At 45.8% G+C, this 24,785-nt stretch overlaps 2 protein-coding genes across 6 annotated transcripts in view; one reads left to right on the top strand and one right to left on the bottom strand.

Moving 5' to 3' along the window:
* On the bottom strand, positions 1–24,604 carry COMT (catechol-O-methyltransferase). 4 transcript variants are annotated; one of them, XM_071572186.1, is made up of 5 exons: positions 24,394–24,604; positions 7,049–7,331; positions 5,025–5,218; positions 3,683–3,814; positions 1–1,273 (listed from the first exon to the last, which is right to left on the bottom strand). In XM_071572186.1, exons 1-5 carry the CDS (start codon positions 24,430–24,432, stop codon positions 1,094–1,096), a joined length of 828 nt encoding a protein of 275 aa, XP_071428287.1. In that variant the 5' UTR covers positions 24,433–24,604; the 3' UTR covers positions 1–1,093. The 4 variants fall into 4 exon arrangements, with proteins under 4 accessions (XP_071428287.1, XP_071428289.1, XP_071428288.1 ...); XM_071572188.1 differs by lacking the exon at positions 24,394–24,604 and adding an exon at positions 16,848–16,933; XM_071572187.1 differs by lacking the exon at positions 24,394–24,604 and adding an exon at positions 15,478–15,892.
* The window catches only part of TXNRD2 (thioredoxin reductase 2), a 32,271-nt gene continuing 30,555 nt past the window's right edge, over positions 23,070–24,785 (top strand). For both annotated transcript variants that reach the window (XM_071572184.1, XM_071572182.1), the window contains exons 1-2: positions 23,070–23,160; positions 24,446–24,511. In XM_071572184.1, coding sequence (XP_071428285.1) covers positions 23,088–23,160; positions 24,446–24,511 — 139 coding nt within the window. In that variant the 5' untranslated portion in view covers positions 23,070–23,087. The remainder of the gene's footprint in view (positions 23,161–24,445; positions 24,512–24,785) is intronic.

Raw genomic sequence — 24,785 nt, 5'->3', positions numbered from 1 at the left:
TTGGTTTTTTTGGTTTTTATTTATAAATAACACCCATTGCTTTATTATATAATCACAGCAGGACATGGTAGGAGCTGCCACTGGATTTTTGCATTGTTGAAGTGTTAGAGACTTCAGGCTTGGCTTTGTGTCTTCTCAATGACAACCCACACTACTCACACAGTTGACAGCACTGAGGTGAACCCAGGTGTGCAGGACCCACCTGCTGAAGCCCCTTCTCTCTTGTCTTTATTTTTATACAGTATCTTAAACATACACAGCACTTCAGAGTAAGCAGCTCACCCCACCCCTGGAAAGCATGTCCTATGTATGTACAATATAATGAGTGGATAAACAGCATTTTCTCAAGGTCAAATATGGCTTTTGTGTGCTTTTGAAAGGAGTCTGCTCCTGTTGTTCTCTGTTACTGTGTTTATTTTAATCTGTTTACTATTTCAGTTTTCCCTACCTCTGCATGGGCAGATGAATCATTTTGTTTGTATTTTTCAAAATTCTGTTTTGTTTTTCTCATCACTGCATGGGCCTTTCCTCTTGCAGTGTATGCTCTTTTCTCTCACATGGAGGTGATTAACTTTTGCAGTAAATATGCAAAAAAGTATCTGATATCACAGTAGGAGCCTTGACTGCATTAAGGTGGCATGCCAGTAATTTAGCAAAATTAGGGCACCTGAAATGGTCTTTTCTTGCAACATGCACATTTTTTCCACTCTTGGTAACCATTAATGAGTTCAGATTGGGGACACAAGTCTTCAGAAGCTACAGTGCATTTCTCCACCTCACCCTAAGCCCAACCTGTGGGTGTTGAGGTGGAGCTCAGAACAGCAGACTCTTGTTAGATGTGTTGGTCAAGGCACAGCAATGAGTATCACCTGGCTTTGCTGGAACAGTGGCACAGAGCTGTGAGCATGACCCTGCTTACTCCCCATCTTGGTTTCCACCTAGTCTAAAAAGATCTCCACTAGCACTTGCATTAATTACAGATTTCAAAATAAAAATCAGAGTAAAAAACCCACTAAAAATTAAAGCATGGACAAGTTAACTTGTGCAGTTGCATTTACATCATTTGAAACAAAGGTTGAGTGTTAATGACTCTTTATCCCAAGAACACAGCCTTTTCCATAGCATCTTCCACTTCCATGTATTCCAGGTGAGATGGGTAGTTAGTGCATTGGAAATGGGGACTTTTGCGGACATAGGTAAGGAATTCTGGAGCTCCTGGGAAAATGACATTGTCAGCCAGAAGAACCGAGCCCTTCCTCAGCAAGTTGCATTCCTAGAAAGAAGAGAAATTGCTTCACAGTGGCTGTTGAGCAGACAGTGGCTTGAATGTAATGTACTTTGATGTAACCATGTCAGACTCGAGTGCCTGCACCCAAAAACCAATGGTAGGAGGGTCTGGAAGGGAGAAGAGACTGGAGAAGCTGAGTAGCTCTGGGATCCTTTGTGGTCATATACTGACTTTTTCTTTGAACATGACCAGTAGAACATTAGAGATGCTGATTCTGAACAGATGATCAAGTGCAATGCAGGTGTGCAGTTTGCCCCTCAGCTGGTTTCCAGCTGTGTCTACATGATCAGTAAGGTGGCTTTGTTTTGGCTGTCATTCACAAGGTTTAAAAACTTCTTTAATATGGCATTAAACTGTTGCAGTAGTTCTTCAGGTCACCTGAGGAACCAGCACGAACCAGCCTGCTTTGGCCACTCTCAGTCAGAATCCAAAACCAGTAAGTGAATAAAAGTGATTTTCTGTGCTTGTTTTCCTTTCATCTTAAACAACTTCCTGTCATTTTGTTCAGGATCTGGGCATTGAAGCAGTGTTTGCACACAATGAAGACCACTCTGACAAATTTCCACAAGGCATAATTGACTTGAAACATTCACTTCAAGTGCAATGTTTATCCCCAGTGAACCTCCAAACCTCATTTTTACGGGTATTTTTGACTAGGAGAAGTTGCTTATCTGAGCTTACCAGCTGTTTTAAAACCAAGTCTGCTGCTAATCAGGCTGGTTGTTACCCTGTGGTTACAGGCAGTAGCTGTAGCCCAAACACGGGGTGTTCCTGTGGGTCGCAGTGTGTGAGAGCAGTTCTGTGGTGGGTGTCCTGCACAGGCTGTTCAGCCCCTCCTGCTCTTGCCTGTGGTGACTGAACAGCAGGCAGCAAGGGGAAGCAATTCTAGAGACATGTCAAACACCCTCCAGTCTGTCTGTACTGCACAGCTTACAGAAGCCTACAAAAGACCACATGCTGTATTTTCCACTGGTCATCAGGATTTCAGATGCAATTTGTGTCTGGCTTTTCTCGAAGTGCCTGTCTGGACCACTTCCAATATGCATATTTCATCTGAGTATTTTATATTCATACAGTCACTATTCACACTGCAATACCTGCCAGAAGTGCATGTTGAAGGTTTGTAACTTCTGAGAAAATGTGAGGATCTTTTCTTTGTCTTTTCGTGGTGGTTTTTTTCTGCAACTTTGTATCACAGTTGCATCAGACTGACCGCTGCCATGGAACTAAAGTACCTGTTTGTTTTGGCTGTGTTTTCACAGCTAAGCTCTGATAAGGATGCACTGGCTCTTCCCAGTGGAAAAAGCTCAGTCCCTACACAGGCACTTTCAAAGAAAGCATTCTCTGAGTACAAAATAACTGCAGGGAGGGAACATTTTCTTCGGCTACTGCTGTGTAAATTCAATACTGGCTGTTCATAACCCCAAACAAATTTCCTTTTCAAACAGCTTTGCAGGAGATGAGGCTAAAACTAAAAAACAGGGGAGGCTGATCAGAAGAGACTGTTGCAGTCCTCAAGCAGGGGTCAGGAAGTACTTGGCAGGCTCAAAAAAAGTGGCTCTATTTGTGAAGAAAATAATTGAAAAATGACACTTCCATACAAACAAGCACTTGTAGAAAATGTAACCAGCCTGCAGCTTCAAAGGTAGGAGAGTATCTGTATGTGTTGTGTTGATACAGATGTTGTGAATCTCAGTTATTTAACACCTGAAAATACCTTCCTATCCAGAAGTCCTCTCGTAGTTACCTCACCTGTGACTGCCTCCTGCTGTTCCAGCCAACTTGTTTTGTAATGCTTACAGTAATGGTTAAGGCAGCTTGGGAAGAAATGAGCAGAATTTTTCCACCTTTGGGGCTGGACATGGACTTAGCCAGCATTTCCCTGGGAAGTGCCTGCCTGGGGCAGTCTGCACTCCTGAAGGTTGCTTTGCAGCCAATTAATTAGGTGGAGTGTAAAGACTCACAGAAAAGTGATACCCAGCAGTGCTACCAAAATATTATTTCATCAAGAGGCTCTGCTGGCTCTACAGACCCAGGCAAAAAAAAAGGGTAATGAGTGAATTGGAGATGTGGAGCTGGGATATGCAGGGCCTGGGTCTCACCTGCCCTCAGGGTCAGGATGGGTTGTGGGTCAAGTGTTCTGGTTAGTGACCAGTGCAGGCACTCCTGTATGTTCAGGAGACAGAATGGTTTGAGTCCTGAGCTATGTGGTGGTGTCAGCACTTGTCCTTAACAAAAGTTTGGGGTCCTGTCCTTGCAATCCTCTTCCCTTGTAAGGTTGCTGTTTTGGTTGCCAGTGTTGATTTTACAGAGGATGAGGTCCCTGATAAAGAATAGATGCCTCACAGACATCAAGGCATTTACTACTTTAAGACTGGAATTGTGCAAACTGACCTGAAGCAGGATGGTGTCTGGTGTGTATCTGTCTTTCCAGTGGTCCAGGAAGACAAAATCCAGAGTATCTACTTCATATTTTTTTTTCAGCTGGGGTATGATTTCCTCTGAAGGACCTTCTAGGAGTTTAACCTGAAATACAAGTCCTCTGTTGAACTGGGAGCCATTAATAAAAAGCACATGCTTCTAGCTCAGTTTAACCTGTGGCCAGGCATCAGTGATCCTGTTTACAGCTCAATATTGTGTCAGTTGAAGTATTTCAATAGAGTTAGATCAGGTGTGCTTCTTTCTTTTTGACAAACCAACTCAGTTATGTTCCAAAATACGGATTTGGGTGTTTGGGAGTTTTGTCATTTTTTTAAAATAACAGCAGAAAAAGTGACCTGTGGTTTCTGTTGGATAATATGTATCTTTCCTGGAAACATGGGAATGTTAAAAACAGTAGTTTTAATTACCTTTTCTAGTTACATCTCAGTTGAATCTTGTAATCCAAGGGAATTAAAAATGCAGAGAAGAGACTGGTTTAGAATAAAGCTGGAGGTTGCAGTATGTAAAATTGCTATGGCCAGGAGAGGAAAGAGGCAGGACAGAGGCTGTTCCATCCTCCTCTCAGGTTTATTGGCAGGACTGCTGACCTGAAAGCAGCTGCTGCACGTGGACTTGTTAGGCAAGCACCATATACTGTGAGAGGAGGAAGAAAGTGGTAAGGAAATGTCTGGTTTATGACTCAAAGCTGATCAGGAGATTAAATCAGGTGGGGAAAATGCAGTTTTAGATGTCAGTGGTACTTCAGGTTCTCTTCAAGAAGTTAAGAAATGCATTAGGAGGTCTCAGTGTTACCAGCACCATTGAAGTGAGTTGTGTAGCCATATAGGCCCTTCTCAGGCATGAATCCCCCAGCCTGCTCTAGATTCCTGCCTTGGGCTGAGATGGATTATAGGCTGGGAATGTCTGCATCTCAACCAACTGTACAGAGAGTCAAGACACCTCCATGCACAAAATTTAGATACCTGTATTTTGACCAACTAGATTTGGGTAAACACCTCTCATTTGAGAGCAAGCAACTGGGTTTTGTGAGCTTTTGTAACAAATCAGACTATGGTTCAGCATTCTGTAGTCAGTCTTGACACCAATGAACATTTTAATTTATATAGAGAAAACCAGTTCTCTAGTCTGGGAGTGAACACCTTGAAATCCTCAGCTGTGCTGCTGTGAGAACTCAGGGACTGTACCCTGGCATGGAGGTGGTTAAATTAAGAAGGACCTGTGGGTGCAAGAAAAAAAAAAGAATACAAAATCTCCCCAGTTGTGCTGCAGTGGTTCCAGACAAAGCGGTATTTACCTTATCTTGCACTCCAGCAAACTCAATCATCTGTTTAGCTATGGCAGCGAACTGCGGGTTGAACTCGACGGTGAGCAGGCGAGCCCCCGCCCGCAGCAGCCGCCCGATCCGCACGGCCGAGTAGCCGCAGTACGAGCCCAGCTCCAGCGCCACCGAGGGACTCACCTCTTCCACCGTCTTGTCTAAAATTAAACCTGATTCAAAGGGAAATACGTTACCTTTTGACAAGATCAAACTGGTTCACACACAGAAGAACAGGTTAGTAACAAAAACTTTAAAAATTTGTGTACTCGTTTGCTCAAGACATTAAAAAATTAAGGGTTGATGTGAAATTATGTGTATCCTTTGCAAACTGGCTCAGCTGTGAGCCAGCTGATCATGGACATTTAAAGGGTTCAAAACTTTTTCAACTAAAAACCCCCTTAGTTTACAATAACAGCAATAAACATTTCTGAGTAAGGAATTCCCTGATATAAGTTACATTCCCTGAATGTGACTTCTGTAATTCCCAGAATTCATTAATTTATAGTGTTAGAAAAGGGAAATGCAGTGGGTTTTTTCAAGAACTTATTGCAGAAACTGGCTATATATAACTCCTGAATGTTAAGTGCTCATGTTTGTTGCAAATGTTATGTGCTGTAGTCTAGTACAAAATTTCTTATCCTAAATACTTGTCTTTAAAGAAAAAAAGAAAAATCTACCTACAAAATTGCAAAATATTTGGATTCACTACATGATTTTGTGGGATGGAAAATGTTAGCAAATTGTGAACAACAAAAAATGTTCCCAAAAAGAAATAACAGTGTAGTATATTCAGTCCTTCTGAAGAGAAGTATTTATTTGTAAGACAACTATTTCCTCTGACTTGTATAGCTAAAGACTACCTAACTAAACTGCAAAAGTATTTGAAGGGATTTTACACTAAACCATGGAATTTTTCACTCTATGTATACCCTGCATTAAGTGATTTTTTTCTGGGTGTTATTTGTTTATTAATATTATGATGATGATGATGATGATGATGATGATGATGATGATGATGATGATGGTGCTTGCATCCTGAGGCCACGTGGTCACTCTAGAAATGTCAGAAACCAAAGATGCATTAATTTTAATGGCTCTTACCTGAGGAGAGGCCACTTTACCAGAGCAAAACTAGAGTGAAATCATTAAGAATATAATCACAAATGTTCCAAGTTTAGAGCTTTAAGAATTCCTACTCAGCCATCACCTACTGTCCTTCTGCCCTGTATGCTGAGGAGCTCCTTTCAGAAAATGTTCCCAGGACAGAGAAGCATTTTTGTTCCAATGCTTAGAGCTGGGTTTTGTTAGTTGGGACAATCCCAGACTAAGCAAATTTCCCCCTGCAATTTCCCAGCAAGAGGTACTTTTGTTTCTAATTCATAAGGGAACATGTTAACATTGTGCCATTATAGTTTTTTGGAAAGATTGCCACTTTCTTGCAGCTAAGCAAAAAAAAAGACTTGTTTCCTTGTTTCCTTGCTAGAATGAGTTGATTTACTTGGTAAATAGCATCAGTGTCTGATATTGTGTGATGTGTAGGATTTCTCTCTTCAGCAGAAACTTCTAATTTATGCTGCATACACAAAATCCATATAGTTTAACATACTTTCTTTTCCTCAATTTACTGTCTTGTGAAGGATCTGAAAGTACATAACATAATGAATTATGCCTTAAGGGCACCCTGTATAGGAACTGGGGTGTAACACAACCCTAGATTTTTCCCATAAATTGTCACCCTCACCTTACACACTTCACTGCACACAACACAACCCCAGATTTGCTCCTGTGACTTTCTGGATGGGTCAGTGCCAGCCCTGGTCCAACACACCCCCAGGCAGGCACTGCTGTGCTCAGAACTGCTCTGCCGACCTCAGGGCTGGCTGGGGTGGGGTTTTCTGCAGCAGCAGCAGCAGATGGAAGTTCCCAGGTGAAGACAATTAGATGTCCTGCCCTGTGCTAGTCTGGAGGGATCTTTCAGATGCTGATCCCTGTGCAATTACCTTTCTCATTGCCCACATTCATGGCCCACTCCTTCTGGGAGCAGTATCTGTCTATGGTGTCCACCACACTCCGGGGGTCTCCTCTCACTGCGTTCTGCAGCACGAAATTCAAGATCCTCTGCTCTTTGCTCTGATTCATGATGAAATTGGTCACTTTCTCCCGGATTATTTCATTCCAGATAAGGGCAGCAGTGCCGTTTTTCTTGATGAGCACCACAAGGAGCAGCAGAATGAAAAGCAGGATGAGGACAATGAACAAAGGGACTGAAGAGCTCTCGAGCATCTGGAATGAAAGAGAAAAACAGCCCAGGGTTAAGGTGGCACGGAAGAGGACTGTCCTTTTTGTAAATATTGAACTGAATAACCCACAACAAACGGGACCCAACAGGAACACAGAGAGTTTAATTATGATTTTGACTAGAGTAGCTGAAAAAGGCTCTCAGTCACTTGGTAGTGGATGGTGCTCTGTGGCACTCCCTTTAGAAGCCAATTTTACAGGCAGTCAACAAGTAGCTTTATTTAATGCTCTGGTCCCTTCCCCCACACAGCTGCTCAGCCCTGGCTCCAAGAGTGCCACTGCAGAGGAGCTTCCCAGCAGCAAATCTGCTCTAACTGTACTTCAAAGTATTTCAAATCTTCAATTAAAGCCCTGCATATGATCCCACTCCGCTCATTCTTAAGCACTGGGGAACTTCTAAGCTGGCCTTGGTAAGAAAACACACAATTCTGAGCACAGTGTCCCAGGCACTGGGCACTGTCAGGTGATGTTCTGTTCCAAAGCAGTCAGACCTCTGCCAGCACCTGCCCTTCCTGCAGGTCTCAGTAGGGCTGGCCCTGCTCCCTTCCTTGCAGAGCCTGCAGCAGAGGTGCCCAGGTGAACTGGTTTACAGAAAACAGAAGCTTTTTTCCCTCTTATCAAATCTTTGACATGAGCCATCCATCTGACACTTCTGAGAAAAAAAAATACACATTTTCTTTTATACAGTGGGAAGGCTTTCTCACTGCTTTTAAAAACATGAAGCTGAATCCCTGAATCAGAGTAATTTTCAGGCTCATTACATTGAAGAGATCTAACAGAGAGCCACGTTGTACTTCTCTGATGGGCCAGTTCAATCCTGTGATGGGATTGGGCCTCTTCTCCACTGAAATTCAGTGTCAGAGCTGCAGGTGCTTGTGTGCAGCATGGATGGTGTGTATCTCTGTGAGTTTAGGGCACCTGATGGGGATGCATGTCAGCCTGTACAGCTCAGACATAAATCCCATAAAAGCCATTTGCTCTCATGGATTTCAGACAAGAGACAGGAAGGTTCATTTACTTCCATGCAGGAGTCACAGCACAAAAGATCTGAAAAAGAAAAGGTTCTTAAAATTAAGCAATGTTTTAGCCTTTGAGATGGTGCCAAGCTAAGGGTTTGATTTGCCTGAGGACTCTGCACATGAAGCTTCTCTTGCACAACTCAAAACACAACCCATTCCTCATGACATAGTTTGCAACACCTTCACTTTCCCAGCCCTGCTTCCCACAAGCAGGGCCTGGGAGTTGTACCCTGGGAGGAGAGCCCAGATTCCAACAGCTTCAATCACTCCTGGGATGAAGGGATGCCTCATTCATTTGTTCTTTAAGTCTAATGAGGCATTTGAACACAGGTCTAGAGGATTCAGAACCAGTTCCTTAACCTCAGCAAGGTGGATGTAGTTGCACTGGTTTATAAACTTATTTTTAAGAACATGACACTCAATTCTTTCTAGCCTCTTTCTCTCTATTAAATCTCTCTCTCTTCCAACTTGCTAAAATGGTGAACAGCTTCCCCTTGCACTTGGTATTAATGTCCCACCTCCATGGAGTTCAGTAAAACTGTTGCTCAAACAGGAGCTCCATCACTATCAAAAATTTTGCCTAAGTTGCCCAAGGGCAGAGGCAAAGGGGCTATAATGATTCTGTGAAATATTCCCCCAAATCTCTTCCTACTTGTTCTTGCTTCTCTTTTTTGTTTCCCCCAAAATTGTCCCAGAAAATTCTTACATTTTATGGATGGTCAGACCTCCATTCTGTAGTGGGACTTGGCACGTACACATGGGGAAAATCTCCTGCTGATTTATGGAATCATCATGCAGAAGAGATTTTGGCTTCAGAAGATGACTGAGTTTCCATGGAGACAGGCTCAAGACTCAGCACAGCTGATTTTGTTCACCCATCCACTCCTCTTAGTTCCAGAGCAAGTATGATTTGTTTGGAGCAGTTTAAACTCTATTTCTTTTGCTTTTAAGTAGTCCCCAATGTTAACAGTTCCTTTAATGCTTCCCTTGCAAAGTCTGACCTGAGAGATTTTCTTTCAGGGCCTGCCAGTGTCATTAGCACATGAAAATCTTGCTTCTTGGGCTTTCTGAGTTTTGTTTCCTGGCTAATATGACCCTGCTTCTTTACCTCAGCAGGATCATGCAGGCCTGGATATCACTTCCATGCAGTGATAGTTCTACTGGTCAGGCCTCACTGTCCTGCACCTCCCAAATGGGTCTTCAGCTCTTTCTAGTTCTCCTACATGAATGTTCTAATCTGTTCACTGAGAACTTGGGTTAGAAAATATCATTAATTTAACATAAAATAACTCTCTAGCTCCACTTGGCTTGACTTTATTTGACTTTCACAGCTGCATTGATTGTATGGCCATTGTTGATGGATTTGGGGTTCTGTCACAGGTGGGAGATAATTGTTCTGAGTTGCAGTGAATGGGTGGAGCCCACAAAGCATTTCCTGATGCCAGCAGGTGTCCAACCTTCCCCCTGTGGAGAAGGGACACTGTGGGAGCCCTGTGTGCCCTCCCTCACTTGGGGCAGTCCAGCACAGTCAGTCCCCCCAGAACTGACTGCTGGCACTCAGAATTACTTCAGACTAATGCCAGGCATAATCCTCTGGCTGTAGTGGATACCCTGGCACCCCCTGAGCAGACCTGCCACAGGCTGTTGCTTTGGCACTGTGAGAGTCTGCCAGCATGTTTGGGGCTGCCCTTCAAAGGTCTGCATTAACAGCAGGGTGAACCAGGTGGCTCATGCCCCAGCACCTTCATAAACCAGCAGCAGGAGTTGCTCTTAGAAAAGCTCCTTTAGGAGGTAAATGATCCTGCAAACACTTTCTGGAGAAGGCACCATCTAAAAGAAGCAAAACAGACATATCTTGGATTTCTTTTTTTTTAACACAGTTTTTTTCCAAGTTTTTCTATCTTAATTTCTGTTTCCTTAGGTGTGAAAAGATAGCAACAGACTGTAAAGGCTGCCTGCCAGCAGCAAGATGCATTGGTGATGGTCATGCACCCAGAGGGAAAAAAGATCTGTACCAAAATAGGTAATTGCTTTCACATTCTTAGCTGGAAAATATTTGATATGAAAATTAAGTGTGTAATTCAACCAATTTAAAAGCAGCACTACCTAGGAGACAGTCATGTTATGACAGCTTTGGAAAATGCAGCTGTAATTTTAGCTTTAATGTGGATTCAGGAGGTTCATTAAGTATGCAATAAAACTGAACTTGCACATAGTTGAGTTTCCCATACCCACTAATCACAAGGCCCCACTCATTATTTAATGCTTGTACTGAGGTTCCAAACACACAGGTTAGCACTGCACCCTCTTCTGTGCTTTAGGAACACCATAATAAAGGCAGCCTTCTCTTTGAAAGCTAAAAGTTGAAGTGGAAAACAGTAGGCAAATCAAAAATTCAGCAAGAGAATAAACAGAAAACTGGAGGGACAACATTATGGAAAGGAATGAATAACATGTATCACTACAGCTGGTTTGGAGAAGACAGAGTTTAAAGGAAAACATATTAAAATTTCATGCCCAAACCTGTCAAACTACTCAGGAGTCTTTCTAAGCTCTGAGTTATTTTCTTATGCATCTAATCTTTACTCATTTGGGCAGGTTTCATAAAACCAAATGGCACGTTGATAATGCAGCTCAGCAGTTTTCCCCTGCTGCAAACCATAATCAAACAATCAGCATCTGAAGGGGAGTGCCTCTGTTTCAGCTTACAGAGATTTTAAAGACACTTTCAGAGAGAGAAGCAGACACAAACTGGGGGAATTTTCTGCCCCAACTTACCTGCCTTGGTAAATAAAACACCTCAGTCATTCCAGCTGCCATAAAAGAAACCTCAAGAGACTGGCTCAGACTTAGGGATCTGTTATTATGCCAACAGTTGGTAAGTCAGGGGGGGTTGGTATCCCCTTATTATGATCTCCAGTTTTTCTGAAGTCATAAAAATGCCCATGTGATGGAGTAGGATTATAAGTAATTAACAAGATGTCATTTCCTGCATATGCAAAAATAAGAGATGTCAGATATTAAAATACTTGGGAGGTTGCAAATGGCTGGATAGGACATTTTCCTAATGAAAGTGAACCCTTCTAAGCCTCATTACAGAGCCTCTCTTTACAATTTAGCTTGGATAAACTGATACTGGTTTGCTTTGTACTGAAAATTGAGTCCTAAACATTATCATAAAAACCCTTTCCTACAGAGCAAGGATGTTCATTAGACTGCTGTTCTCCAGGGCTGGAATGAGAGTAAACTCTGTGATCCTGGGTCAGGGGACCTGGTGTGAGTCTCACTTTGGCAATGTTGTCCTGACCTAACCTTGGATGAGCTGTGTGACCTGCTCTGTGTTGCCACAAGAGTGTGTCAAAGTTGTAGAGCTGTACCAATGATTGTCAGGAAAGCCCCTGCTATGAGTACTCAGGTAACACCTGAGGAAAGGCAAAGTGATTTTATCTGCATTAACTAAAGAACAAACTTTGGGGATACCAAGACAGTCAACAGCTGTGTGACATTATTATTCTTGAGTTTATGAACAACTAGGAAAAAGTGGAGCTAAGCAGTGCTTCAGACACTTCCCTTCAGTGCTTTCAGCCTGCTGACAATTCAGGCCTTTGAGGAAAGATGATGCTACATCCAGCCATGCTGTAATTTTTCATGCATTTAATCTAACTGCCAAGCACTGGCTGGCTGTTCAGGAGTTTATTGGGAGTCTGCAAACACCCAGACAGCACTTTAGCACTCTGATGCTAAAGGGTTTAGAATCTAATTTTGACTTTATTAGCTCACATAACCTGGTGAATGGGGAGCACTTGGTAAATTTATATTGTTCAACCTTTTTTCATAACAGGTTCTCTCTGCTGGTCTGATGATACTGTGGGTAATAGGAGTGCTCTACAACAGCAGAGTGCCTGGGGACAGCGGGGTGTAACTCACTGCAGAGACACTGCTGCCAAACCTGCTGGAGAGGAATGTTATAATGCAAACACTTCTGGTTCTTTCTTTAGGTGAGCCACACAAATCAATAGATTAACCCTCCACAGCCACATGTGTGTGAAGGAGGTGGGTGTGCCCTGTTTCCAGAAAAGGGTTAGAAAGGTTTAAGGTCAGACTTTTTAAAAGCTTCTGTTGAAATGATGCCTTTAGTATCTCATGCCCTTAAGCATGCAGGGGATTTGCACACCAATAACGTTTCTGGAGCTCTGTGGGAACAATGCAGGGGAGTCAGCACATTCCTACACGTATTGGAACAATGTCCTGCACTGGGCCAGAGGAGACTGGGCTGGGACTGGGACTGGAGTTCTGACTCTTAGTCCTCTGCTGTCTGGAATAAGGCAATCTCTGTTTTGTGGCATTTGGCTTTTCTTGATCTTTTCCCACAGCAAGACAGGGAGAGTATTTTGGTCAGAAAGTCTGAACTAATTTCTGCCAAACATGTTGTATCCTGTTGCTGTAGGCAACATAATTCAACAGTTTCATAATTTAGTACTTTTAAAGGTCAAAGAAATATCTTTTTACCTCCTATTCTTTTGTAACTGTTTATGTATTTTCAAGTGAGTGCAAGTGAAGAATAATCAGCATATTGCCAAATGAGAATATCTTGTATTTCAATGGAAACTTAGTCTGGGAGTTTGGCATTCAGATTTTCCACTGACATCACAAAAACAATCTGAGCATACTTTATATAATTTTTCACTAACTATTTCTTGCCTGAAATAGTTCTTTTTAAAATTACTACAATTTAACTACACTACCATAACTACAAAAATTCTTTATTTTATAAATACAAAACTCTGATTATTATTTCCTGCCCCCACCCTCCTACCCTGGCCTTTTTTCTTGACTTTTTCCTTCCTTTCAGGTTAAAGGGAAACAAATACAGGTTTTTTCTTATTGAAGGAAAGGAAAAGAACAGAAAAGTGCCCTACTGCCTGCTTGGGAGCCCCATCAACTCAGCATCACAAGGGTGTGCAAATCCATTCTCCCCACACAGATTTCAATTGGGGTAATTGCTCCCCACTCCAGACTCCCTTCACTGCAGCCATTCTCTAGATGGAATTTGGTGCTGTCACCCAAAGCAAAGGTCAATACACTGGTTGTGTGCCCCACAGAGAAAGCAGAGCTCAGAATGAACTGGCCTCATCTCCAGGCACCAGGCAGGTCCACAGGAATCTGGAGTGATCTGATCCAGACTGGCCTGCTGAACACCCTGCCAGAGTCTGGGGGAGAGAATCCTTCAAGGGTAAGAAATGCACTTTACTGGCCTTGAGCAAAGACAGTTTTTCAGGAATAGGATCCTTTCAGGTACCCCCAGGAAGTGTTTATTTCTCTCAGTCCTTATTCCCACTTTAGTGCTCTAGATGTGTTTGTACATTTGTCCCAGAGTTTGAGGCCAGTGGTGAGTGCAGCTCAGCAGAGCTGTACAGATCCCCCCTGGGAGACAGGGGGCTGACAAGAGCAGAAAGAGCAGCATGTCCTGGCACCACATCAGGAGCTGGGCTGTAAAAAGTTTTCTAAGCTGAGATTTTCATGTTCCCTAGGGTGTAAAACAAGCTCCTGTTTGTTGAATGATTTTGCCCCAGATGGGGTAGGTGGAAAGGGCTGGAAGAGGCCAGACCAAAATGGCCAGTTGTCCTCATGACCATCTCCTGACAGGCCTGTTTCCCAGACTCTTTATATCACAGGGCTGAACCCTTGGTGTCCCAAATCCCCACTGCAGGCTCCTGCCCTGCTTCCAAGGCTACCAGCTAATCTCGTGTAAATCTGCCTCTCCCACAACAGCTCCCTGCTGTCCACGAGCTGCTCTTCGGGCTGGGGTGGGGGAGAGCACAACTGAAACCTGGCAGTGAGGACACCCACCGAGGGACCTAAAGAGTAGGAAGGAAATCTCTGCTGAAATGATGACTTGGTTCCATGGAAATGAACAGCTCTAACAGGCCAGACAAGGTGGGACCCACCACAGCACAGCAGGTAACCAAAGCACCAGGTGGGAAGAGGCAACCTGAGACTGTGGCCTTAAATCCTGAGTGAAAGTCCTCCCCAGAAAAGCAGCTGGAGGGGGAACAGAGGGGCTCTTACTATGGCTAGAAATTGCTTTCTGAGAAATCTGTCCTGACAGAGCTTTGGGATGGCCTCACACATTCAGAGCTTGTTTCAAGGACTGCTGCCAAAGTTATGTTTTTTCAGAAAATTCCCAGTCAGTTCTAATTCCACTGATCCTGAGGGAATGCTAAAACCAGTGTGAGACTGGCAGAGACAAACCTCACACCAGATGCAGGCTGGTGAGAAATGCTGCTAAACTTGAGAGACAAGTAAATGGTTTTCGGTGTAAATGTGGTCAAACTCTGTTTCCACTGATGCAAACTAAAGCTGCAAATCAGGAAATTTTTGTTTTGCATTTAAATACTGCAATGGTGTGCAAAGACACGTGGTTGTAGCCTGAGGGCTTTGTTAGAGAAGTCCACGGCTGAGTAAGCAGAAAAAAGTAATCTTCAGTGCAGAGACAAAGCAAAGGTTGTTCTGGACCTCATTGTGTGACATGTGGTTGACATTATTGGTAAATATGAGTTTGTTTTTAAAGGACAGAAGGTAAAAAATACCCATTAGGGGCATCAGAATGATACTCTATAAGCAGCAACAGGACTATCAAGCAAAAGTACTGGCTTTTAGTCTCTTCTTCACAGACATTTTGCAGTAGCAGAACTCCCTCTTGGGAATAAACCCCCCCACAAAATACATTTGCAGCAAAACATTTATAAAAGCAGCTATTCAGTCAAATGGGACTGAACTGAGCTTGACTTGCATTCAGATTTTCTTGAATACAAATGAGTACCCAATTCCTGCATACTTATGGCCATAAATCACATTTTCAATTTAGCTGGGGTTATCTCATCTCCCTTCTCTCAGCTGTCAGGGGCTACAATACAGTACAAATGCATTACACACAAATATGTCCTTCCCTCCCTCTGCCAAAGCTGTTGCTGCCCACGGACTGGCTCCCTGACAGTGAGTGCCACTCAATGTGGAAAACGCCACTTCTTTCACATGCACCACCGTTTGGGGCATTATCTGAGCTAAAAAACCACGTCAAGCCTGAGAAATAAGGAAATATAAATATGTACCTTCCTCAGTACAGCAGCAGCTGCTCCCTCCGGTCTTTTCCTGAGCTGCTCTCCTGTGGGTTTTACAGAATAAGAGTCCAGGAGCCTGCAGTGTTCAGTCACATTCGATCACATCACAGGAATAGCTTATCAGTTCTGTTCCACAGACTCTAAAAGGAGCGGTGTCCTTTTCCCCAACTCCTCCTTTCACAGATCTCTGCACTCCTTAAAGGTGCTCGGTGCTCTAATAACCGTAAGAAAGCTGTTCATCTACCCCTAACGACAGTGCTCTTGTTACTTAGTTACAGCACAGTGACTGCTGACAAAGTCAGGTATGAGCCAAATCTGCTCACTGCAAATGCTCCGAGTTCAATCAGGCAACTCCAGGAACGAATCTGGCCCAGGGGATTTCGTTCTTTTTCCAGCTCAGGCGTGGCATGCTACAGCCAGAGCAGAATGTGTAGGAACAAGACCTAGACCTGGGTTAATAGATTGCTGCTGGAGGCAGGGAGAGATGGAAAGCAATTGCTTAACAGCAGCTGCTGGAGGAGGAGAATCAATACAATGTAAATAGTACGTTTGAATTTCTATAGCTTAGAGTTGGGAAAATAGTCTGCTACAAACAGCTCTAAGGTAAAAGAAGAGGCTTATTCTAGTAAATCTTGTTCTCAGCTTGTCTGTCCACTTTGTTTCCTTTGAGGTGGGAAAGTATAATCCAGCTGTAATTAAACTGCACCATCAAAGAAACTAAGAAGAAAAAGAAAAGACCAAACACAACGTGGTATTTCTGGCCTGTGTTCTCACTGCAAACCTCAGACCTACTCAGCAAGGTTTTGAAGCCCTAGCCTAGAAACTTTTTGAAGACTTAAAGAATGGGCTTTTACCACATGTGGCAGAAAGAAGAGCTGAAGATCTGAGAACAGGCTTTGTCATGTGATAGGGGAAGTCCTTGAAAGAATTAGGGACTAACTGGGAGGATGGCAAGAGAAAACAAAAAAATGTAAGTGGATGAATTGAATAAATAATTGTGGAGGAAAAAAGGTAGGTGGAGATCGAAGTGTTTTAGTAACTCTCAACAAACATAGCCAAGAGCCTGCAATTTAGCACAGTAACCAAGGTCAATACAGAGTAACTTTGACATATCCCTTCCATCTAGAACAGAGCTTGAGCTCAACAAGTATTTTCTTACAATCCAGACAAGCAGAGCAAAGAATGCCATAAGCAGTCCAGCACTGCAGCTCCACTGACTGCAATTCCCTGTCCAGTCAAAAGCTGGTTGTGTCTGCAGGATCCCTGATGCCACCCACAATTCAAATTAACAGAGATTTGTTTTCACTGCTGGGCTGTGGAGAGAAGAGTGAAAAGCAGGACCATTTGCTGCAAGCACTGACCTTGTGTGAGTGTGCAGCTGCTCTGTGGAGCCGTCCCTGCAGTGGCACAGCTGCCTGGGAGCTGCTGGGTGTGCTCAGCCCAGCCCTGCACAGGACTGCGAATCACTGCCGAGACTCCCCAGGCTGAGCAACGTCCCATGACACTTTTAAAAGACTTCTGCCTTTGAGCTGAATTATATTCCTCAGGCTACGAGCATGGGAGGAGCAAACTTGCCTCTGCCTGCCCACAGCTGTTTACTGGTAGATAAAGGCAATGCCTGCTCCTAACCCTTGCTGTTGTCTGCAGAGCTCATTCCAGAAGTAAAAAGGGTGAATGGCAAGAACTGTGAATTAGACAAAAAAATAGTTCAGCTGTGTGTGATAATGTACATAAATTGCTTCCATTTAATAGAAACTTGAAATCTTGTAATATATTGTTATGGGATTTTTTTCCTCCAGGTTTCTTTGGTATGATGTTAGACATTGGTTTATGCCTTTTTAAAATTTACCTGTTTACCCAATACAGGGTCTATTTACATATGGATATTTATGCAAGTTTTTACTAACTTACTAACAGTGCTACAAACTCCAGAGTGCACAAATTTATATCCTAATCACATGACTTTTCCTTGTCTAGACAGTAAAAATGTACCCATATATTAACAGATCCAGGTTAGAGAACTGTGGAGAGCTATAAATACATTGGTGTAATTCAATTTTATGTCAGGCCAAGATGTCAAAGGACAGCTCTGGTATTGCAGAACAGCAGGACAGTGGATGCACCTCTGTGGGAAGGGGCAGAGCCAGGATCCATCAGCCTGGGAGCCACATCACATGACAGGCAGCAGGTCAGGATAACTGGGCAGTCCAGGCTGGTCCCTCTGGCTGCACAAACCTGCACAGACTTGCAGAGCTCCAGCTGCACTCACAGGATCCAACACTGCTGTTCCCACTTGCTGTGCAGAGCACGGAGCTAAAGCTTTTCCCAGGAAATCCATGCCTGGCATAACAACAAATGGCATTCCCTGCTTCCAATAACCCTGCCCAAAGACTGGTTTTTAAAAGCCTGAACAAAGGGAGGCAGGAGAGCGAGCACATTACCATAAACCCACAGATCATGTGCAACACTGAGTGGAAGAAAATTCTTTTGAGTTTGCATTTTCAGAATAGCAGGAGGGATTTTCTTTCATGTGAATTTGCTGTTTCCCAGCCAAATTAGTTTCTCTTGCTGAGAAACACACAGAACAGGAATTCTGAGAAAGGAAGCACCACTCATGTCAGAATCAGGAAACTGCCTGGCTGTACCTAAAATAGGAAACAGCTACAACAGAAGATGGCCAGCAAAACTGTGCTCCAAATTTCAGCAGATTAATAGAAACAGTTTGACTGGTTTGTGTTTACTGTGCACATTACAAGGTTATCATGTAGATTGAACAAAACTTTCAGCTTTCAAAGACTTTAAAACTCCTCACAAAAACTTTGAAGCAGTTCCATCTACCCCCTCCTGTCTTTTCTCCCCTCACTTTTTTGGTAATATATGTTGAAACATTTGAATGAAATCAAGAACTGGTGTTATTTGGAGCTTCATCTGTTTCTGCTGATTTTTCCCCCTCACTTGCAATCAATTACTTGTTCAGGACAAACTCTGAACAGATCTGTGTTAAGGAAGGAGGAATAAAATGGCATAGATTCAATTCTGAACAACAGGTCATACTCTCAGCCAAAGTTATGAAATAATGAAAAAAACTAAAGCAAGCAGGGGGAGAAATGGCAACAAGGCTGAAATATTCCCCTCCTTCTGTTGCTTTCTGAAGCCAGGCACAAATGCTTGCAGCAGAGGAAACACTGGCAGCTGAAGGAAATATTCCTTGTAACAAGATGCCCCTGTGGGCACTTAGAAACCCAACCATTCTAAGGTAAATTTTAAAATTACATATTTAATACAATTTAAATTGTGACCTTTAGAACAATTCCCTGGTGCCTATACTTTTCTTACCTTACTCAATGGAGTTGTTTTAGATATATTTATAGACCTTACATAAAAAAAGAATTGCATAATTAGTTAATTTTTCCCATCTTAACAAAATATGGTACACTTTGTAGACTACACATGGAAATCCAACCTCCACCTCAATCACATAAACCAAAATTAGTCATTTTCTTCCCTTAACAGTTTGACTTTAAACTCTCCTACAGATTGATTTGTCAAAGCTCTTAAAAGCAAATACCAAAAGCACAGAAAAGTACAGGAGAATTGGATTGGAAGCAAACAGCCCCAGGTTCCTTCATGCCCATGCAAAGCAACACCCAACAAAATGTAATATTGGGGAATTCTTTCTGCCCAAAGCTTGTTGTGGCTCTGGGGATGGTTCTCTCAGCTGGCAGGGTCTGTGTCTCTGTTTCCACTTTGGCATTCACCTTTTGCCAGGCCCTTCTCCCCCCTGCCCCTTCCTTCCCTCCTCCTTGCCAAGGACACCACACCACACACCAGCAGGGAAAAACAGGGTGGGAAAGGAAATAAAACAGAGAAGGCACCAGGAGAGATGGTAAGAAAGCAACACATCCTACCTCCCCCAGAGACAGCTGAGTCCAACCCCTGACCCAGCACATTTATTGACACTGCTGTCAATTATTAATTAGGTCATGCCACAAAATGCAGCCTCTGACAGGATCAGTTCCCACCCCACCCACTACAAAGGAAACAATGGGATGACCTCCAAAGATGGCATGGACCTGGCACCTCTCTCTCCCTCCCACCCTGCCAAGCTGCTGCTCTGGGAACTTAAGACATAAAGCAAACCATGCCAGAAAAACAGGAAAAACAAGAAGATGTGCTTGAAAAGTCAAAATTTCTAAAAGGTTTGGTTAAAAAAAGTATTTGGTCTTGGTTGTCTTCGTAAGGAAGAACTGAAGAGAGCCATGGATAAATGTAACAAAAAGTATTTCATATGAAAGAAAAACACAAAATTCCAAACTGTCTTTACAATACATTCACAAGGAGAAAGTTTGCCTGTTAAAAAAAACAGTGACTTACAAAGAATCCTTTTTTGTTGAATGGATTTATATCCATTTCTGAAACAGGGTGTTTACCCTTTTAATACCACACTGTTTAAAGTACATTGAAAAACATCTGCTGGAAATAAACCAAACCACATCTAATGTATAATTTCATTTATGACTTTAAATATGACCAGCTAAAACTGATGTAATTCTGGGGCTATATGCAAAGTCTGATAGTTGTCTTGCAAGATGTTTTCTTGATCTCAGGTTCTAAAAGTATATACCTTCACTGCAGGAACACCAGGCTCCATCTAAGTGATCCCTGATGGCAGAATGTATTTGCCTCTAGAGGATTTAATGTTTGTTTTCTTAAAAGAATTAAGATATATATATGTAAAAAAAAATTGTGTCACTAATTACCTAATCAACAAAGTGCTAACCACAAAAGAATTAAAATAGGAGTAGAAAGGCACAGGAGCTGAGCCAAAGGCACATTAGAATCCACACCTGACAACCAGAATCTGTCTCTGGTGCCTGATAAAGACCTTTGAGGTGCAGCACAGACACAGCAGCTCAGCTGAGGCTGCTGAGCCTCCTCAGCTCTCCCAGGAGCACCACCCACCTCTGCTGGTCTCAAGGGTCAGGAGATGGAGCAAGAGCAAGTGGAATGACCCAGCACAGACCTGGTGCTGTCTCCTGAGGGTGGCAGTCCTGGTGGGAAAGCCCGTGGAGCTGCTCTGGGTGTTCAGCTGTGGGGACAGCCAGAGGGCCGGTGACACCGCGGGGTCACACGGGCTGGCAGTGGCACAGCCACAGCTCTGCAGAGTTCTGGTGCCCAGGTGACTGAGGAGGGATGCCAAGGGACAGAAGGGACTGGCTCTCAGGCCAGGAGAGTGTGTGCTGGGATGTTTGGGAACACACACTCCTAACAGAAGCTCCAGTCTCACTCCCCACTGCTGCGTAGGCTGCGGTTCATTTACCCTCTGAGCTCTAACATGATGGGAGCAATCAGCAATGCCAGGGCACAACAAGCCTCTTCCCATGGGCACCTGGCCAACATTCTGCTCTTAAAAGAGTTTAGGAGTTCACTCTAAATTTATCATCAATTCTTCCCTAAATTGCCACTTCAGGTGCTGTTCAAAGATGATGTTTTCTATCAACAGCTTTCACAGAACCACCAAGGTGCAAAGAGACCTTCAAGATCACCCAGTCCCACTGTCAACCCAGCACCACCACCCTCACCCCTAACGTGTTCCCAAGTGCCACATCCACACACCTCTTGAACACTTCCAGACAGTGACTCCATCTCCTCCTTGAGCACCTTATTCCCATCCCTGCAGTCAAAGTTTGTTCTCTAATTTGAGCCTCCCTTGGGGCAATTTAAGGCTGTTTCCTCTCACCCTTTCACTTGAGGCACAGCAGAAGGGGCCAACCCCTCCTCCTTTCATTTGATTGAATTTCGTTTCACTTTGCTTTGCTATGTTCAGGGCCTTCCCTTATTAGCAACACACCAGAGTGCTGCAGGGATATTTCTGCACATAAACTTCTTTTGTGTTTGGGGAGATTTAATTCTACCCTTGATCCTACATGGCTGAACTAAATCTGTGTGAAGAGCACAGGGTAAGCATTGCCTGACTCAGTTCTGAATAGTGGCTAAAATGAAAGGCTGAACCAACTTTGCATGCCTGGACCTGGGAAGCACAAAAGATTAGTATCTGAATATGCTCGAGGTTTCTTTCATTCAAAGGCCTCTCAGTACACTCTGTGTCTTTCAGTCCTGTTTTTCTCCTGCTGTTGCAGTGGGTCAGAGTGTTTCTAGTGATTTACTGACTAGTGATGCAGGAGGGAACAGAGAGAGGGGGTTGCCTCTTCTGTTTGGGTTTTGTTTAACAGAAGTAACACTGGAAGAAGTCATGAATCCACTCACTAAAGTGATAGTAATTCCTGTTCCAAGTATTCTCAAACACTGACGGTGTGAACAAAAATAATCAGACTATGCTAAAGGAGAGATCAGTTCTACAAACCTTTCTTTTGCATGTTTTAATTTCCTGCCATTTCTCCTCAGCTGTGGAGCAGACTGGTGGTTTCTGGAACACAATGGTTGGATGCTGCCCTCTTGTGAGCCGGGCTCCTGCTCCAGAGACTGAACCACGACTTCCTAACACCTTTTGTCGAAAAAGCTGCTGATTCTCTTATCCTGAACTCCGTTTTGGCTGTGACGGTATTTAACACGTAGGACTCTCTATCCTCGGCAGCAGGCAGGGTCAGCACTGTGCTTCAGAGCGGGCCAACAGCCTGAGCAGACAAACCTCCTGCCCTCGCCTCGTGTTGATCAGTGCCCGTGTTGAGGCCTTTCATTCCCCTCAGGCTGTCAGAATACACCGGTAACTCCTGGAGCTCCCACCGGGAGCGGGCCCAGCACAGCAGCTGCCATGTGGCACAGCCACAGGAGCGCTGCGGGGCCTCTGCGGCCTGCTGGAGCCGTGACAGGCTGTCCGTGCCGCTGCTGTCGCGACACAGCCGCGGTGCCGGCGCTGTCGGTGCGGGTCGGTCACCGCCCCACAGGGGCTGAGGGAGCTCCTGCGGCGACACCGCCCGTGTGGCAGCCACGGAACGCGAGCCAACATCCCGCACCAGCCCTGGGAGGGGAGGCTTTACCCGCACCGCCCGCGGGGTCTGTGCCAGCCTGAGCCGCTCCTGAGGCGCGGCCGTGCAGCCCCCGCGGAGGGGCGGACAGATCAGTGAGGGTTCTGTGCAGGCACCGCCATCCTCGCCTTTCCCAGAGAGCCTTCCCCGAGCCCCTTCTGCAGCAGCAGGTGGGGGAACACCTTCAAGCAAGCTGTGGTGGGGTTTTTCCCCTTCCAAAGCTCTGATTTTAACGCAACGCGCTCCCGCAGCGCCCACGCCCGCCCCACAGAGCTCTGAGGGCTCCGGGCAGCTCGGATCAGGCGCGGCGCGGCCAGCCCGCGGGTCCTGGCAGGCGCGGGGCCCTGTGCCCTGTGCCGTACACCATGGCGGCGCTGTGGCGGCGGGCGCGGCCCTGTGCCCTGTGCCGTACAACATGGCGGCGCTGTGGCGGCGGGCGGGGCCCTGTGCCCTGTGCCGTACAACATGGCGGCGCTGTGGCGGCGGCCGGGGCCCTGTGCCCTGTGCCGTACAACATGGCGGCGCTGTGGCAGCCGGCGGCGCCCTGTGCCCTGTGCCGTACAACATGGCGGCGCTGTGGCGGCGGGCGGGGCCCTGTGCCCTGTGCCGTACAACATGGCGGCGCTGTGGCGGCGGGCGCGCCCGCGGGCCATCCCTCGGCTGTGCCGCTCGCTCCGGGCGCTCTCAGGTACGCGCTGCCCGCACCGGCCGCCCGCGCTTTCCGACGCACGGGGAGGGTCCACCGAGCCCTTCCCGCCGCCCGCGGACGCCGGAGCCGAGCGGCCGCTGTGGGGTCCGCGCCGCTGCCCCTCAGGCGGTTGGGAGCGGCCCTGAGGCGGCCGCGGTGCCTCTGCCGGGGCTCCCTCCTCGGCCCGAGTGTGCTGAGGGAGCCGCGGGCTCGGGGCGCTGTGCGGAGCGCCGGGGCTGCCCCAGGACGCGGCCCCAGCGCGGGCTCGGAGGCTGCGGCGCTCCCGGCCCTGCCCTGCCCGCTGTGACAGCGCCCGGAGCCGTCCCGCGCCCTCGCTAAGAACGAGCCATCGCTCCTCACCTGCGGCCCGTCCCGCCGCCTCTCCCCGCAGGCGCTGTGCGGGAGCCCGCGGGGACCCCCTGCCCTCTGTGCCCCCCGCGGGGCACACACGGCACAGGGAATGCGGGTGTGCCCCCTGCCCTCTGTGCCCCCTGCCCTCTGTGCCCCCCGCCGGGCACACACGGCACAGGGAATGCGGGTGTGCCCCCTGCCCTCTGTGCCCCCCGCCGGGCACACACGGCACAGGGAATGCGGGTGTGCCCCCTGCCCTCTGTGCCCCCCGCCGGGCACACACGGCACAGGGAATGCGGGTGTGCCCCCTGCCCTCTGTGCCCCCCGCCGGGCACACACGGCACAGGGAATGCGGGTGTGCCCCCTGCCCTCTGTGCCCCCCGCCCTCTGTGCCCCCCGCCGGGCACACACGGCACAGGGAATGCGGGTGTGCCCCCTGCCCTCTGTGCCCCCTGCCCTCTGTGCCCCCCGCCGGGCACACGCGGCACAGGGAATGCGGGTGTGCCCCCTGCCCTCTGTGCCCCCCGCCGGGCACACGCGGCACAGGGAATGCGGGTGTGCCCCCTGCCCTCTGTGCCCCCCGCCGGGCACACACGGCACAGGGAATGCGGGTGTGCCCCCGCGGTAAAACCTGTGCAGGACCTGCTGCTGGAACGCAGAGACAGCCCCTGTTCTGGATCCCGGTTGCGACTGCCTCGTTCTGTGTAAAAATCTAATCTATTTCCCACTTTGTTTGAATTGTTTTCTGTATTTTTTTCACAAAATCAGACCAGATGGTTTCATGAAAGAACAAGGTGCCTGCCATAGTAAAGTAGGAAAAACCCAAATCAGCAAAAATGAATTGTAAAAACCAGCATTCTCTTTGATACTGTCCTTACATACCTCTCCCATCTTCCCTGTTTCTTTTCCTTCTGTTTTCATGTCCTCTTCACAGGAAAGAATGAGTATGATCTTCTGGTCATTGGTGGAGGCTCTGGAGGCCTTGCTTGTGCAAAAGAAGGTCTGTATGTTTAAATAACAAGTTTTCTTTACTTTCACTGATATTTAATGAAACTGAGGGAAGTGTTACTGATAATTCTAAAGCTTTTTAAGAAACATACCCTACTTCAGTCCCTGCACATTAATCATTAACTCAGCTCCATACAGTTAATCTGCAAATTTATTTGTACCCTGAGGTGGGGTGATCTTATTTGGCTTTTTGTTAACCTTTTGAAAAGTATTTCTTCACTTGTCATGGGAAAATCTAAGAAGCTTTCGTTTCCTGTTGTATAATA

Source organism: Pithys albifrons, chromosome 17 (genome assembly GCF_047495875.1).
Source record: "Pithys albifrons albifrons isolate INPA30051 chromosome 17, PitAlb_v1, whole genome shotgun sequence".
Classification (NCBI taxonomy): Eukaryota; Metazoa; Chordata; class Aves; order Passeriformes; family Thamnophilidae; genus Pithys; species Pithys albifrons.
The sequence above is the reverse complement of the archived record's forward strand: the minus strand, read 5'-3'. Positions and strand labels throughout refer to the sequence as shown.